Source organism: Erpetoichthys calabaricus, chromosome 7 (assembly GCF_900747795.2).
Source record: "Erpetoichthys calabaricus chromosome 7, fErpCal1.3, whole genome shotgun sequence".
Lineage (NCBI taxonomy): Eukaryota > Metazoa > Chordata > Cladistia > Polypteriformes > Polypteridae > Erpetoichthys > Erpetoichthys calabaricus.
In genome coordinates, this window is record NC_041400.2 from 120300359 (window position 1) to 120313839 (window position 13481).

The following is a 13481-nucleotide window of genomic DNA, read 5'->3' on the forward strand; positions in this document are numbered from 1 at the left end:
ACATATACTATCTTCATCAGTCATTTTTCACAGTAGTCATATGGCCCGATTTTGACTTGGAATTTGGAATCAAGCTTTGATCTGCTTTTTTATCTACTATGTTTGACCAAGTAGTAAAGCAGCATTTTACCCCACCTTAAATACAATGTTACACGGCCTATACCTCTTTCCTAGTTGCCATTTTTTTTCAAAATATTTTTAGTTATCTTTCTTGCAGCAAACCACACACCTGTTTATGGCTGGTAAGCAGGCTGCAAATCTCTGCCAGGATTTTAACTGCTGTAACATACTGTGCAGTACCATAATAGGTAAACGACTGCTTCATTAGTAAAACTACCTAGCAGGAAATTTAACTGAGTCAAAGTGGTCTGAACTGATAAACAAACAAAAAACACAAACAAGTATTACCTTTGCTGGATTAACATAAATAACTATGATTAAGTAGCATTATAGTCTTTTGGCTTCCTGCCCATGCCCAAGCCTGCATATTTAATGGGATTTTAAATAAAGTAATATAGTATTTCATGCCTGAATTCCACAGATATGCATATTTTTGAAATGAGCTGTATTGATGTTTAAACATGACTTCCATGTTTACATTTTGAGTATTGCCTCGAACAATTATTCTGCTATTAAGCAAACGTTTTCTTTACTATAACAGCACCACATGCAATTTTCCATAAAAAAGATGGAGACAATTGAACAGAAGTCAACAATAAATTAATGCTCACATACTGCTTTGTTAGTCTACATAGAAAAAATGTAGAAGAAAGAAACTTCTACAAATTTAAAATAATTATTTCAGCCACTCTACCCACAATTCCTCTATACTATTTTTCTCACTAACTACTATGTTCCTTTAGAGTGAATTTATATAAATGTATTTTTTAAGTTTGTTTATTGCAGACCCAGGCCTTTTATTTATGGATGTATGAGGTGTTTACTTTTATGCTAAAACCAGGAAGTTTGCTTAGTGTTTTCACATTAGATTCCCCTCTTGTGGCTGATTGTATATCACTCAAATAAATGATTTAAGTATGATGCATTCTGCACCTGCATACTGAATATAATGGGGAGGTCTATGGAGATAATGACTTTGTGCAACTGTCACTTTAATAAAGTGAATTTTAAACGGTACAGTGCTGAGTTACAAACAAATCAGGATTTAGAATGTGGGCATTAAAGTCTGAACGTACTCTAAAAAATTCCTTTATTGAACATTTCAGGAAAATTTTTATTTTACAGAAAATAGTTTCAAGCATATTCAAGCATATTAATAAAATGACTATGACTCAATATTTTTGTCATGACAAAACACAAATAATTTAAACTAAAGTGGTCCACAGTTGTGTTTGTATTTGACCTTATGCTTAAACACCCTACAATTTTTGATGATACAGTACTTCATATAGTTAGAAAAGACATAAAATGGTAAGAAAACCCACCATTAATTTATGATTAACCCTTTTGTAGAAATGTGCTCAATTTGCTGAGGGATTGCTAAATCTCACCCCCTCCTCCCAAGAGCTGTACTCCCAAAGACAACACAGAAAGGATGCTTACTTAGGATGCTAGGACAAATACAAGTCGGGGCTCCTATCACTCCAGCACACCACCACTGTTGGTTGAACTTCTTACATGTGACTGAGCTTACTATGCAGCCAAGAGTGCTGACAACTATATTCAGTGACGTGTACACAAAAACACAAAGTGATTGAAAATGGTGATAAAGTCTGTAGTGTGCAATACTATTCCTCATTGTTTGTAATGGCTTCTGCATATTCATCCACATCAAAACTAGTTTGCATCAGTTTAAAATAAAAAAGATGAACATTTCTAGATGAAAATTACTTGAAATTCACTTGAAATGGAAAAAGTTGGGCTTGAATGTATTTTTCAATGTCTACAGACAACAATCAAAGACCACTGTAAGCTGAGAGCTTCCTGTAACACAATATCCAGTACCTGCTTGAAAACTGTAGATGATGTTAACAAGTTAAACAGATAGAAAATTATTTGTTCCCAAGGGGAAATATGGCTTTTTACAGAACCTCTTTAAATATGGAACTTCTGTAAAAAGGATGCTGCTAGCAAGACACAAGTTGTTAACAATGTATAAAAATTTAATTAACAAAAGTAATTTCTAGCAGGTAAGCTCTGACACAGTAGAATTTAAATTTGAAAGCAGTAAACGAAGAAGACACACAAAAATGTAGGTAGATTTTCGCAAGAAAGATGAAATTTATCAGACAAAGTAGTCAATGCATTTGGTTTCAAAATTTTGGGCAATATGTATGTGCCAGAATCAGGAAAATAATTTTAAAATGAAGGTGGTTGTAAAGCTTCTCAGGTAGTCATAAAAAAATTTGACTATATATTAGGATAGAATTGTACACTATTTATAGAAACTCCATATTTTTCTGATAAACATACAAATTACTAAATTAAGGGAACACCTATGTAAACTGTTTTAAAATAGTGCTGGGTTTCAAGATTCACTCATACCTTCAGAGTAAACCAAAATATGAAGCACCACAGCTGACATAATGTTTTTATGATCTACTAAGATAAAATTAAATCAAATTACTAGAGCTAAACTTGAAGAAAACCTGAAAATATAAATTTTTTATGTTATGATAACTTTTAGTTAACAAAAGCATACTAAGAAAACTAGGATAATGTACATTAGGCAACATAAATTAGTTTTTACTGTCCATAGGCAGTAAAGTAATAAATGAAACATCAGCTCTTCCCATAATGTTTGCGAATGTATTAACTTTTCTAAGGAAAACACATGTGCCGGGTAACAAGTACACAGCCAATGCCTTTCAAAATACACTAACTTCCTGGCAGAGACCAATAAGGCAACGTGTTTCAAAAGACACTGAAGAAGTTGATGAAAAAAACTTGCCATTCGACAATACAGTAAGTTTATTTTTTTCACTTTAAGCACATGACTGGGATTTTGCAAAAAACTAACTGTCTGGCAATGAACATAACAGTAAAATATCTTTAAAAGCACTATGCTGAAGCCAATTCTTTTACCTACAGTAGTGTTGAGAATCAGAAATTGAACTTACCTCTAAAGACTATAAGCCGCGAATTTAAAAAGTATACTATATATTATGGAACAAACATTTTATTTATCCAACAACAGGGATTCAACTTATCTCCTTATTTTCTGTAACATTCTGTCCCACTGAAGCAGTAGCAGTACCTCAAGTTCTTCCAAGACTTAGATTATTGATGTTTTTACTCTGTCATGTAGATTGTGTCTCACAACTCTAATGACAAACCTTTTTAGACACTTGTATACACAGTCTTTTTCTTTTAGTCACCATACAGCGCTTATGACTTATTGATGAAAATGGAGATAAAGGTTGACTGGTAAGCTGAGTCATCAGTAGGGGGCATCATGAAGCCTCAAACCCCTGGCACAACCAGACCAACACGTCCTGGGTTTAAATAAAGTGTTTATTTAAGAAAGTATCTTAAAACAGCTTTTTACTCAAACTCTGCACAATACATCTCTTTACTTGTTCTCTTTTCTTTCTTCCTCCATACCTCCCCAGATGACTGTGACCCTACTCCATTCCCAATTCTGACTCCCCAAGTGAGGTAAGGTGGCTTTTTCATGCTGGACCTGTGAGCACTTCCAGTGCCACAACATCGGACCCAGAAAGCATCTCCAAATTACGCTGAACCTCCATGAAGCAGTAGAGTAAGGTATGATAGGTGGCAGTGCAGCTCTCTCAGCACCCAGGGACCCCAATAGGGCTGCCATTCTCAACTACAAGTTGCATGCAACAATTGGGTATTCAAACTGAGCCCATGCCAGAGAAGCACTGCCACCTATCATACCAGGGTATAAACTATCCTTGGCAGGCAACTTTCCCCAGTCCATCCATTATTTTTTTAAATATAAAGCATAGTTCTAAAGACTTAAAAATGCAAAGTCAAAAATTACAGTGGCTTGAGCAATATTATTACATGTCAAATACATGTTGAAAAGAAATAAACATATTGACTGCAGGACGTCTCCAACACCTTGTCATGAACTACCTTGAAGTATTCCAACAGAGCAATAAAGTACAGTAAATATGTTCAGAGACATACTAACAGGGTAATTCTAGATAAGCTGCTTGCCAGTTTTGGTTCAATCAATCCATCAAAGTTTTTTTTTCCCATAGCATTCACGGATCACACCATCATAATGAACTTTACAGAGCAAACAGCTGCAGAATGTAATGAAAAAATACGTAAGATCATTCAGTACAACAAAAAGAATCTACAGTATGAAGATGAACTGATAAATATATATTGAGTATGATATGAAAACACACGATTTAACAGCAGATAAACAATATTCAAAAATGAATATAGTTATGGGAATAACTAATTAAAACCTCAAACATAAAATTTGAATTTTTAATCAGGATTTGAAGGTGATATCTTGTGGAATTTCAGATACAAATCTTAAGAAAACGTCAAGAGTAGGAGCTACAAAGCTAACTAAATATTGGCCAAGGTAAGTACAGTGAGTCCATGAGAAGGGTAGTCTAAGATGATCTCAATTGGCATGTTGATGTGAGGCAAGCAACCATAAGACATAATCAAGCTTGCCTAAATTAACAGCTCCCTAAATCAGTAAGTCCAAGTTATACACAGACTCTAACAGGAGTTAGAGTTTTACAGTTTTACCAGTCAACACAAGTAACAATAAACAAATAATGAAAATAATAAGACTTACATAATAAGCAAGTAAATGGTTTAATTCATTATTCTTCATAATGGAAATACAAAATACACAGAAATTTGCAGACAAAATAGAATTTTTTTACGTAATTCTCAAACTCTGTGAAATCAACTGAGTGTAAGAAGCCATGCAGGCACTTTCAATAATCTTTACATTAAGAAATGAATGCTAATAAATAGGTGTTATATTGTTTACAAAAATTAATAACTTCAAAATGAACTCACTTTACCCATTTTCCTCTGGTAAGTAATGAAAAAAGCTATAATTTCTTTTGTAATACAGAGCACAATTGCAGATCTATAACAAATCTAAATTCTATGGATACAACAAAAATTCTTAGTAATTCTAAGTAATTAATGAATCAACTTCTTCTGCTCACTTCCTCTGTCAATATAACTATCTTCTAATGGTATAAATGATCTCTTTTCTCAAACAATGAAACCACTTTATGTATGTCAACAGGATCGATGATACAAGGTATGGGTTATATGTATGGATTTAACATAGATTTTCTGTGTCACATATTTAATTTTATTTAATTTTTTTTTTTTTATTCTGCAGCCTCTTATGTCACAGCCCCACCCCCCAACTCATTTCTTAAGTGTAACGAAAATGCCTTTTAAACCTTTTGTTTCTAAGAATAATGCAGTTTGTCTTTTCCATAATGAAGCCCCCTCAATTAAAAATGTTAACACTTTTCTCTTTCTCTCTATCAATCACTCCAGTGCTCTTTTCTAAATCATGAAGCACTCAGCATGTAAACATAACCTTCATAAATTATAAAGCACATGGTTATGGAGAATGCAGGTCCAGTTTTATGCCTTTTTTGTCTCTTACAGCACAACATAGAGTAACACTACAAAAATGCATCTATTACTCATTAATGTTTATGTAACAAGACCTTTACAAAGGTTTCTTTTCATCTTCATAACACTTTTAGAACATAAGTAAATAGGCTATTCATCTTTGTTCAGTGTGGCATAATGACATGATGGTAAAATTGCTTGTTACTATGAATGATTCAAATAAATATATAATATCAAGAGAAATGAATCACAGTTAAGCCAAGTTGGACCACTTCAAAGTGAAGTTTTCTTAGTAGGTCAAATTGCAGAGATGAATAAACACTTTATTGATGCTTCATAGGGGCAGCACAGTGATTCAGTGGTAACACTACTGCCTCACAGTAAGAGTTCGCATCCTGAGTCCTTCCTCTGTGGAGTCTGCACGTTCTCTTCGTTTCTGCGTGGGTTCCCTCTGGGTGCTCTGGTTTCTTCCCACAGTCCAAGACATGCAATTTGGGTGGATTGACGATAATAAATTGGCCCTAGTGTGTTTGTGTGTGTGTTCGCACTGTGGTAGACTAGCACCCTGTCCAGGATTTGTTCCTGCCTTGCATCCTAATCTAGTTGAGATAGGCTTCAACAAGCACAACCCTGTTTAGGACAAAGCAGTTTAGAAAATGACTGACTGACTGACTGATGCTTTGTTAAGTGTTATGGAGACCAAAAGAAGTGTATGTTAACATCTTTATACATAATAGTAAATGAGTAACAAATGTATTTTTGCCGTACCAGAACATTACATATAAATAAAAATTATAAATATATGCTTAGCATTTAAAGATAATGCAAAAAAACAAAAAAGTCAGATTTTACAGAAATAAAGACCATATAACTTTGGTGAGCTGGTCAGCTGTTTATCAACACAGACCTAAAAGTGTAAATGGTTACCTCAGTAGAACAAATTGTACAAGAATATTATTGCTCAAACTTAATAGGCTTCCCTCATTTTACAATCCTGATAACTCTGCAAAGATTCATTCAGACCATGTGATTCATTTTTGAGTTATCATGTAAACATATTCCCGGCATGACACAAATACTCACAAACACATACAGACATGACACTGAATGGGGTCAGATTATGTTCAGGGATGCTAAGAAATTTGAATCCAATGAAAACTCAATTTTAATTTTTTCCTATATATATGCTTTTTGCTGTATATAAATGTATGAAATATATCTTTTCTTCTTGTTTCATTTGCTCCCGTTAGGGGTCGTCACAGCAGGTCATCTTTTTCCATATCTTTCTGTCCTCTGTATCTTGTTCTGTTTCACCCACCACCTGCATGCCTTCTCTCACCACATCCATAAACCTCCTTTTAAGCCTTCCTCTTTTCCTATTACCTGGCAGCTCCACCCTTAGCATTCTTTTCCCAATATATCGAGCATCTCTTCTCTGAACATGTTCAAACCAACACAGTCTTACCTCTCTAACTTTGCCTCCAAACTGTCCAACCTGAGCCAACCCTCTAATGTACTAATTTCTAATCCTGTCCATCCTTGTCACACCCAATGCAAATCTTAACGTCTTTAACTCTTCCACCTCCAGCTTTGTCTCCTGTGTTTTGGTCAGTGCCACTGTCTCCAACCCATATAACATAGCTGGTCTCATTAGTGTCCTATAGACCTTCTCTTTCACTCTTGCTGATACCTGTCTATTACATACCACCCCTGACACTCTTCTCCACCCACTCCACCCTGCCTGCACTCTCTTTTTCACCTCTCTTCCACATTTCCTGTTACTCTGTACTGTCCCAGGTATTTAAACTCATCCACCTTTTCCAACTCTACTCCCTGCATCCTCTCCATTCCACTGACTTCCCTTCTCATTTACACACATGTATTCTGTCTTGTTCCTACTGACCTTCATTCCTCTCCTCTCTACAGAATATCTCCACCTAAGGGTCTCCTCAACCTGCTCCTTATTCTCTCTACAGATCACAATAAACATAATATATATGTATATAACATATTCCTATTGATTTTAATTGCAAAACAATTTTACCTATCCATCCATTTTGAATAACTGCATTATCCTAGTCTTAGTGGCGCATTAGTACTGAACAATGGATAAAAGACAAAACATAGATGCTAAATCTGTAATGACCGAAAATGATCCAATCACAAGACACAAATACATCTTCAGCACATTACACTCATTAAGCACAGGCTAGTTCTGTAAAGCAACCAGCCTATCAACCTGTTTTGCATGGTACACGTGTCAACACTTATACTGCATGTCTACTTAAACACAGTCCATACTCAAATATGTGTACTGTAATTACAACTTTGAAATTCTAACACTCCCCACAATTGCAATGTGTCACTCATTATCACTCATAAATTCAAAGAATAGTTATTTACAGTTAAACTGTCAGCCAAATTAGCAGGAAAAACAAATTTTTAAATAAGTATCTTTATATTTACATAGCATATTAGATGTTTAAATTTCTTTAATTTTTATATATATATATATATATATATATATATATATATATATATATATATTATATATAAATATATATATACTATTACCGACTGTTTATGTCTTTTGTGACATTCTAAAATGCTACTATTGAAATGTCTCAAATTAGCTATTGTTGTAAGACAATTAAAACAAAAAATTAAAGTCTTACCTAATATTTAATACTAAAGATGAGTTGATCTTCCAGCCTTCCACTGAATGTTGTGGAAAAACCTGTCTTCCATTGACTTTATCAGAATTATTTACCATTAGTCTGGTCGGACAAAGCTCGCCATCCCTGAAATTTCATATAAAATTGAATTAATTTAAAGATAATGCAGTACGTTTAGAAACCAGTGGTATTTTCCACAACTCTTCAGTGCAGAATGTGCATGATATCACTTAAAATACTACAATTACATTCTGGTAATATCACTTGTTCCCTAGCTTCAGAAACTGGAAGTATTATTCATATAGAAGTTAATTCTTTCATGTCCACTGCAATATAAATGTGAAACACATGAAGCACTGATGTCCGATTCTGCACTTCTTAACACTTTCAGACACAATCAACATTACTTTAACACCCCCCTCATGCATTGAACAGTGCAGTCCACCTAATTTCGCATGCTTCATTTGCACTATATTTTTCTACTGTTGATTCTTTCAGGGCGGCACGGTGGCGCAGTGGGTAGCGCTGCTGCCTCGCAGTTGGGAGATCTGGGGACCTGGGTTCGATTCCCGGGTCCTCCCTGCGTGGAGTTTGCATGTTCTCCCCGTGTCTGCGTGGGTTTCCTCCGGGCACTCCGGTTTCCTCCCATATTCCAAAGACATGCAGGTTAAGTGGATTGGCGATTCTAAATTGGCCTTGGTTTGTGTGTGTCCTGCGGTGGGTTGGCACCCTGCCCGGGATTGGTCCCTGCCTTGTGCCCTGTGTTGGCTGGGATTGGCTCCAGCAGACCCCCGTGACCCTGTGTTCGGATTCAGCGGGTTGGAAAATGGATGGATGGATGATTCTTTCATCTGAGGCTTTTTTAAAGAACTACTTCTGCTTGTTTTGATGCTAGCATGAGTAATTACAGCCAATGCATACACTTCAACCATTAGCATTACTTAACCCTGTCAGTGATAGCTTGTTCTGCTCAGTAAATATAAGAATTGCATTCAGACATAAATGCTGCATGTCTACATTCACCTAATTTTTAGAAACAATACAAGAAGACTTTTACTATATTAATAATTTTAATACACAACGATTTTACATATAGATAACCTGCTCCCAAAAAATACACATTTTTAAAGAATACACACACATTTACTTTTATTAATTTTTTACTTAAAATTTTTTGTATAAAAGTCTACCTCCATGGGTTTACCTGTTTAAGTGAACCAGATTAAAATGTACACAATTGTTTATTTTGTATGTCTTTCTGATCACTACGTGCTAGAGAGTCATTTAAAGAATCAATTTAAGAAAAAACATCTTTTCCTGAGAAGCTGCAGACTGCACGCCAGATAAACACAAATAAAAGACATTATGAGATTTATCAAAAACAATTTTCAAATGTGGGTAATGTCTAAATGTAATGGCCAACCCTTAACATGTGGTCTACCCTTCACACGCTAAACTCCTTGTACTTAAAAAAAAATACTGTACATAATTTTCAGGTGACAAAATTTTGTTGTTGAGTTTAGGCAGTTAAACAAGTGATCACTTATTTTTACTTTTTTTGGTTGATATTCAAATTACAACATCTGGTTTCATAAATTACACCATTAATTATAGGTTAAACTAAAAAGTAAACGATTTGTTAATTTGATTCTGTTCTGTGCTATGTTATTACAGGTAATATGCAAATCACTAAAAACAACTGATAAGAAATAACTTCTGCAATACTAATTTATAACAAAAACACAACTACCTCACTTTTGCTTCCTAATGAAAGCTCTTAATTTCCATTTTAATGTAAATAGCAACATTTTCAGAATAGTAATCACAAAATTATTTGATAGGATTGCCAACTAGTGTTTACTACTAGATCACTATTTTTTGAAAAAAAAAAATATTATGAGAATAATAGAAGAGTGAGAAAAAAATTATTCAACTGTCCTTGCAAAATGAAAAACATAAAGTTCTAAGTGTATCAGATACACTGTGAAAATAAATAACATTAACTCATATGTATTAGGTCAATTTCTCACGAAAAGCAATCCTTGTCTGGAGCTCCTACTCACAAATTCACAATTTGACTCTGCCATTTTGCATCTAACCAGTCCATTTTATTAGTGATAAGCAGGCGGTATGTAATGAGTCATGACAGGAAGTGTTTATTTCCGAAACTGTTGCACATCTTTGAGACACAATGGCTACTACTTTGGGCAGTAAAGCTCAAAGTTACCACTTCTGTTTGCAACATCAATTTAAACTGTGTGTATTCCAACCACTTCTTCTTCTTCTTTCGGCTGCTCCCATTAGAGGTTGCCACAGCAGATCATCTTCTTCCATATCTTTCTGTCCTCTGCATCTTGTTCTGTTACACCCATCACCTGCATGTCCTCTCTCACCACATACATAAACCTTCTCTTAGGCCTTCCTCTTTTCCTCTTCCCTGGCAGCTCTATCCTTAGGATCCTTCTCCCAATATACTCAGCATCTTTCCTCTGCACATGTCCAAACCAGCACAATCTCACCTCTCTGACTTTGTCTCCCAACCGTCCAACTTGACCTGAGCCTCTAATGTACTCATTTCTAATCCTATCCTTCCTCATCACACCGAGTGCAAATCTTTGTATAAACATGAAAACTACTTTACTATACACCTGCAATCTGTAAGCCACTACAGATGATAGAATCTACTACATTAATAAAGTTCAATGTAATGAAAGCACCATCAAGGTTATAATACCCAATTAGCAGATTTTGTATATGGTATTTATAAAATATTTTTGCTTTGTTTTTCCTCATTAATAAGTAATGATACAGTGAATTATTTCATTCTAGACAAAAAGCCCGTTTCGACAACGTAAGATGAAATGGGCACGAGTTTGTGTCAGCAGTGTATGAAGAACAAATGATAAGTAAGAAATAAATAAGAAAGTGATGTAAGTAATGATAATTAACTAAGAGGTTTGGGATATGTATGACTTTATCACGGCAAAAAATACTGTACACTTAAAAAATACATGCTATCTATGACAACGTTTTTTGTTTGTATACTGGAAGCCTGTCAGTATGCAACTAATGTTGCAAAATCTCTCTGTATACTACATTTTTTGTTTGGTAGTAATTTCCCTTGATGTGGCCCATCTTTAACTTGCACCTTCACATCAGTCGCCCTTCTGACTCTTGAAAAAGCCACATACAATTGACCATAACTGAAAACGGGTTCGGCAAGGAATATTCCTACCATGTCAAATGTTTGTCCTTGTGACTTGTTTATAGTCATGGTGAATGCTAGTTTGACAGGGAATTGTCGTCTTCGCAAGACAAAAGGGAGATCCACATTTGAAGGTGCCAAGTCAATTCTCGGTATGAAAACAATGTATCCTTTGGCAGATCCAGTTAAAGCCACGTTTCTCCATGTAATAATTTCAAGACTCCGATATAGGTGTATTGAATAAATGTGTAATTGAATCAGAATGCGTAATTAGGCCTCGAGCTGTAGTCGAAATCGCCTTTCAGGCCTCTAGAGCTTTAATCGAAGTCGCCTTTCTCTTTGAATTTTTGTGGCTATTGGCACGAAGTTGCGAGAATAAGCAGTGTTGAAAGGGCGAGGATGCAAGGGGCATTAAAATCACTCCAGATTGTGTGGTGAACATTCAGTGCTTGGTGTGAATAGGCCAGCAGCATTTTATTTTACTCAGATCTCAGCGGCAGCACACTACAATGCGTACCGCGCCACCTGTGGAGATTTGTATGCGGCTTAGAATGTGTACCTCGCTTCGCACACATCAACATCTGCGGACGACAGTAGTGTAATGATCGTGATAGCTGTGGAGTCATTCCTGTCACTGAAAGTACTTAATAATAATATGTTCTTACGTATTATTTTGAGTGTGAGGGTTGGCTGTGATCGGGGCTAATATCCTACGCCTGGGCGAAAGGATTTGGGATTTCAGAATAATAATCCTAATGATCGTGATGGCTGTGGAGTCATTCCTGCCACTGAAAGTACTTAATAATAATATGTTCTTACATATTATTTTGAGTGTGAGGGTTGGCTGTGATCGGGGCTAATATCCTACGCCTGGGCGGAAGGATTTGGGATTTCAGAATAATAATCCCGAAATGCGTAGGCTAAATCCGCTGCCTACCGCAATGTTGGGGTTGGATTCCGGTCTCGTAAGGTTTTTCGGGCAGCTGCCGCAGAAGGCGATTGCGCATTCGGCTTCAGACGGACGTGAGTGAGTGAGTGAGGAGGCAGGCGAATTATGTATAAGATGTATCCATTTCTCTTTACATATTCAAAACTTGGGCAGCATGATGTTGCAGTGGTCACTGTCTAGGTGATGTTTGCACCATTTTCCTGTATTTCTATGGATTTTTCATAAGAGCCCCTTATTTCACCTACTTCCTAAAACATGTACTTTGGGTTAACTGGCAACTCTAACTCTCTTGGCACCCATGGAGTAAGTGTTGGTCTTTGTGCAAGTATGCTTTGCAATGGAATGGTACCCTATCCTTAGCTAAACTAATATGTATGCCAGCGCCAGCATTTCCAAAATACACCTTGCTCCTTTAATGCCCCTAGCATTAAATGTTCCAGTGAATTTAACTAATGAACAATGTTAACTTATGTTAAGAATGAACAGGAAAATAAAAACAACAAGTCTATGTTATATAATACATGAGATAAGTCATACCTAATAGATAAATTGATTTTACCATAACTTGATTACAAATAATAATAATCAAGTCACATGAAAAATAGTATTAATATATGTGAAACAAGAAAAACATGCTAAGAAACACAGTAGACATGATCCATTAAAAGCGATGTTCTTGGCAACATCAGCTGGTGGTTATTATTAAAACAAGGGCGGGCTTTTATTGACCCTGTCTGTGCCAGTATTCTGTTTTCCAATATACAAATGTGGCACAACAATCAATCAATTACCTGAGTTTTTATTGAAAAATGCCTAGTTTTTACATTAAAATTATTCTGAATATTTGTGGTGCGCATATTATACTTCATATCCTATCTAATAATGAACACCCTTAAAACTCTAGTATACAATCACAAATGACATCAGTCAGTTAAAAAAATTCCAATAACCTTTAAGTGTTTTTGCACATGCTCAATAGAAGCAGCACATGTTCATTAGGAACTTCCCATTTTTGTACCCATTTTAAAGGATTGTAAAGAACTATCACCTATTCCAGCAGCATCAAGGCAAGGCTCTACTGCTGAGCATG

The 13481-nt window shown here is 35.5% G+C and overlaps 1 protein-coding gene across 1 annotated transcript in view; it reads right to left on the bottom strand.

The window, feature by feature from the left end:
- Nucleotides 1-13481, bottom strand: part of st8sia4 (ST8 alpha-N-acetyl-neuraminide alpha-2,8-sialyltransferase 4) — a 175622-nt gene that overhangs the window by 148849 nt on the left and 13292 nt on the right. Inside the window, exon 2 of the mRNA XM_028805290.2 lies at nucleotides 8238-8363. Within this exon, the coding sequence (XP_028661123.1) occupies nucleotides 8238-8363 (126 nt within the window). The remainder of the gene's footprint in view (nucleotides 1-8237; nucleotides 8364-13481) is intronic.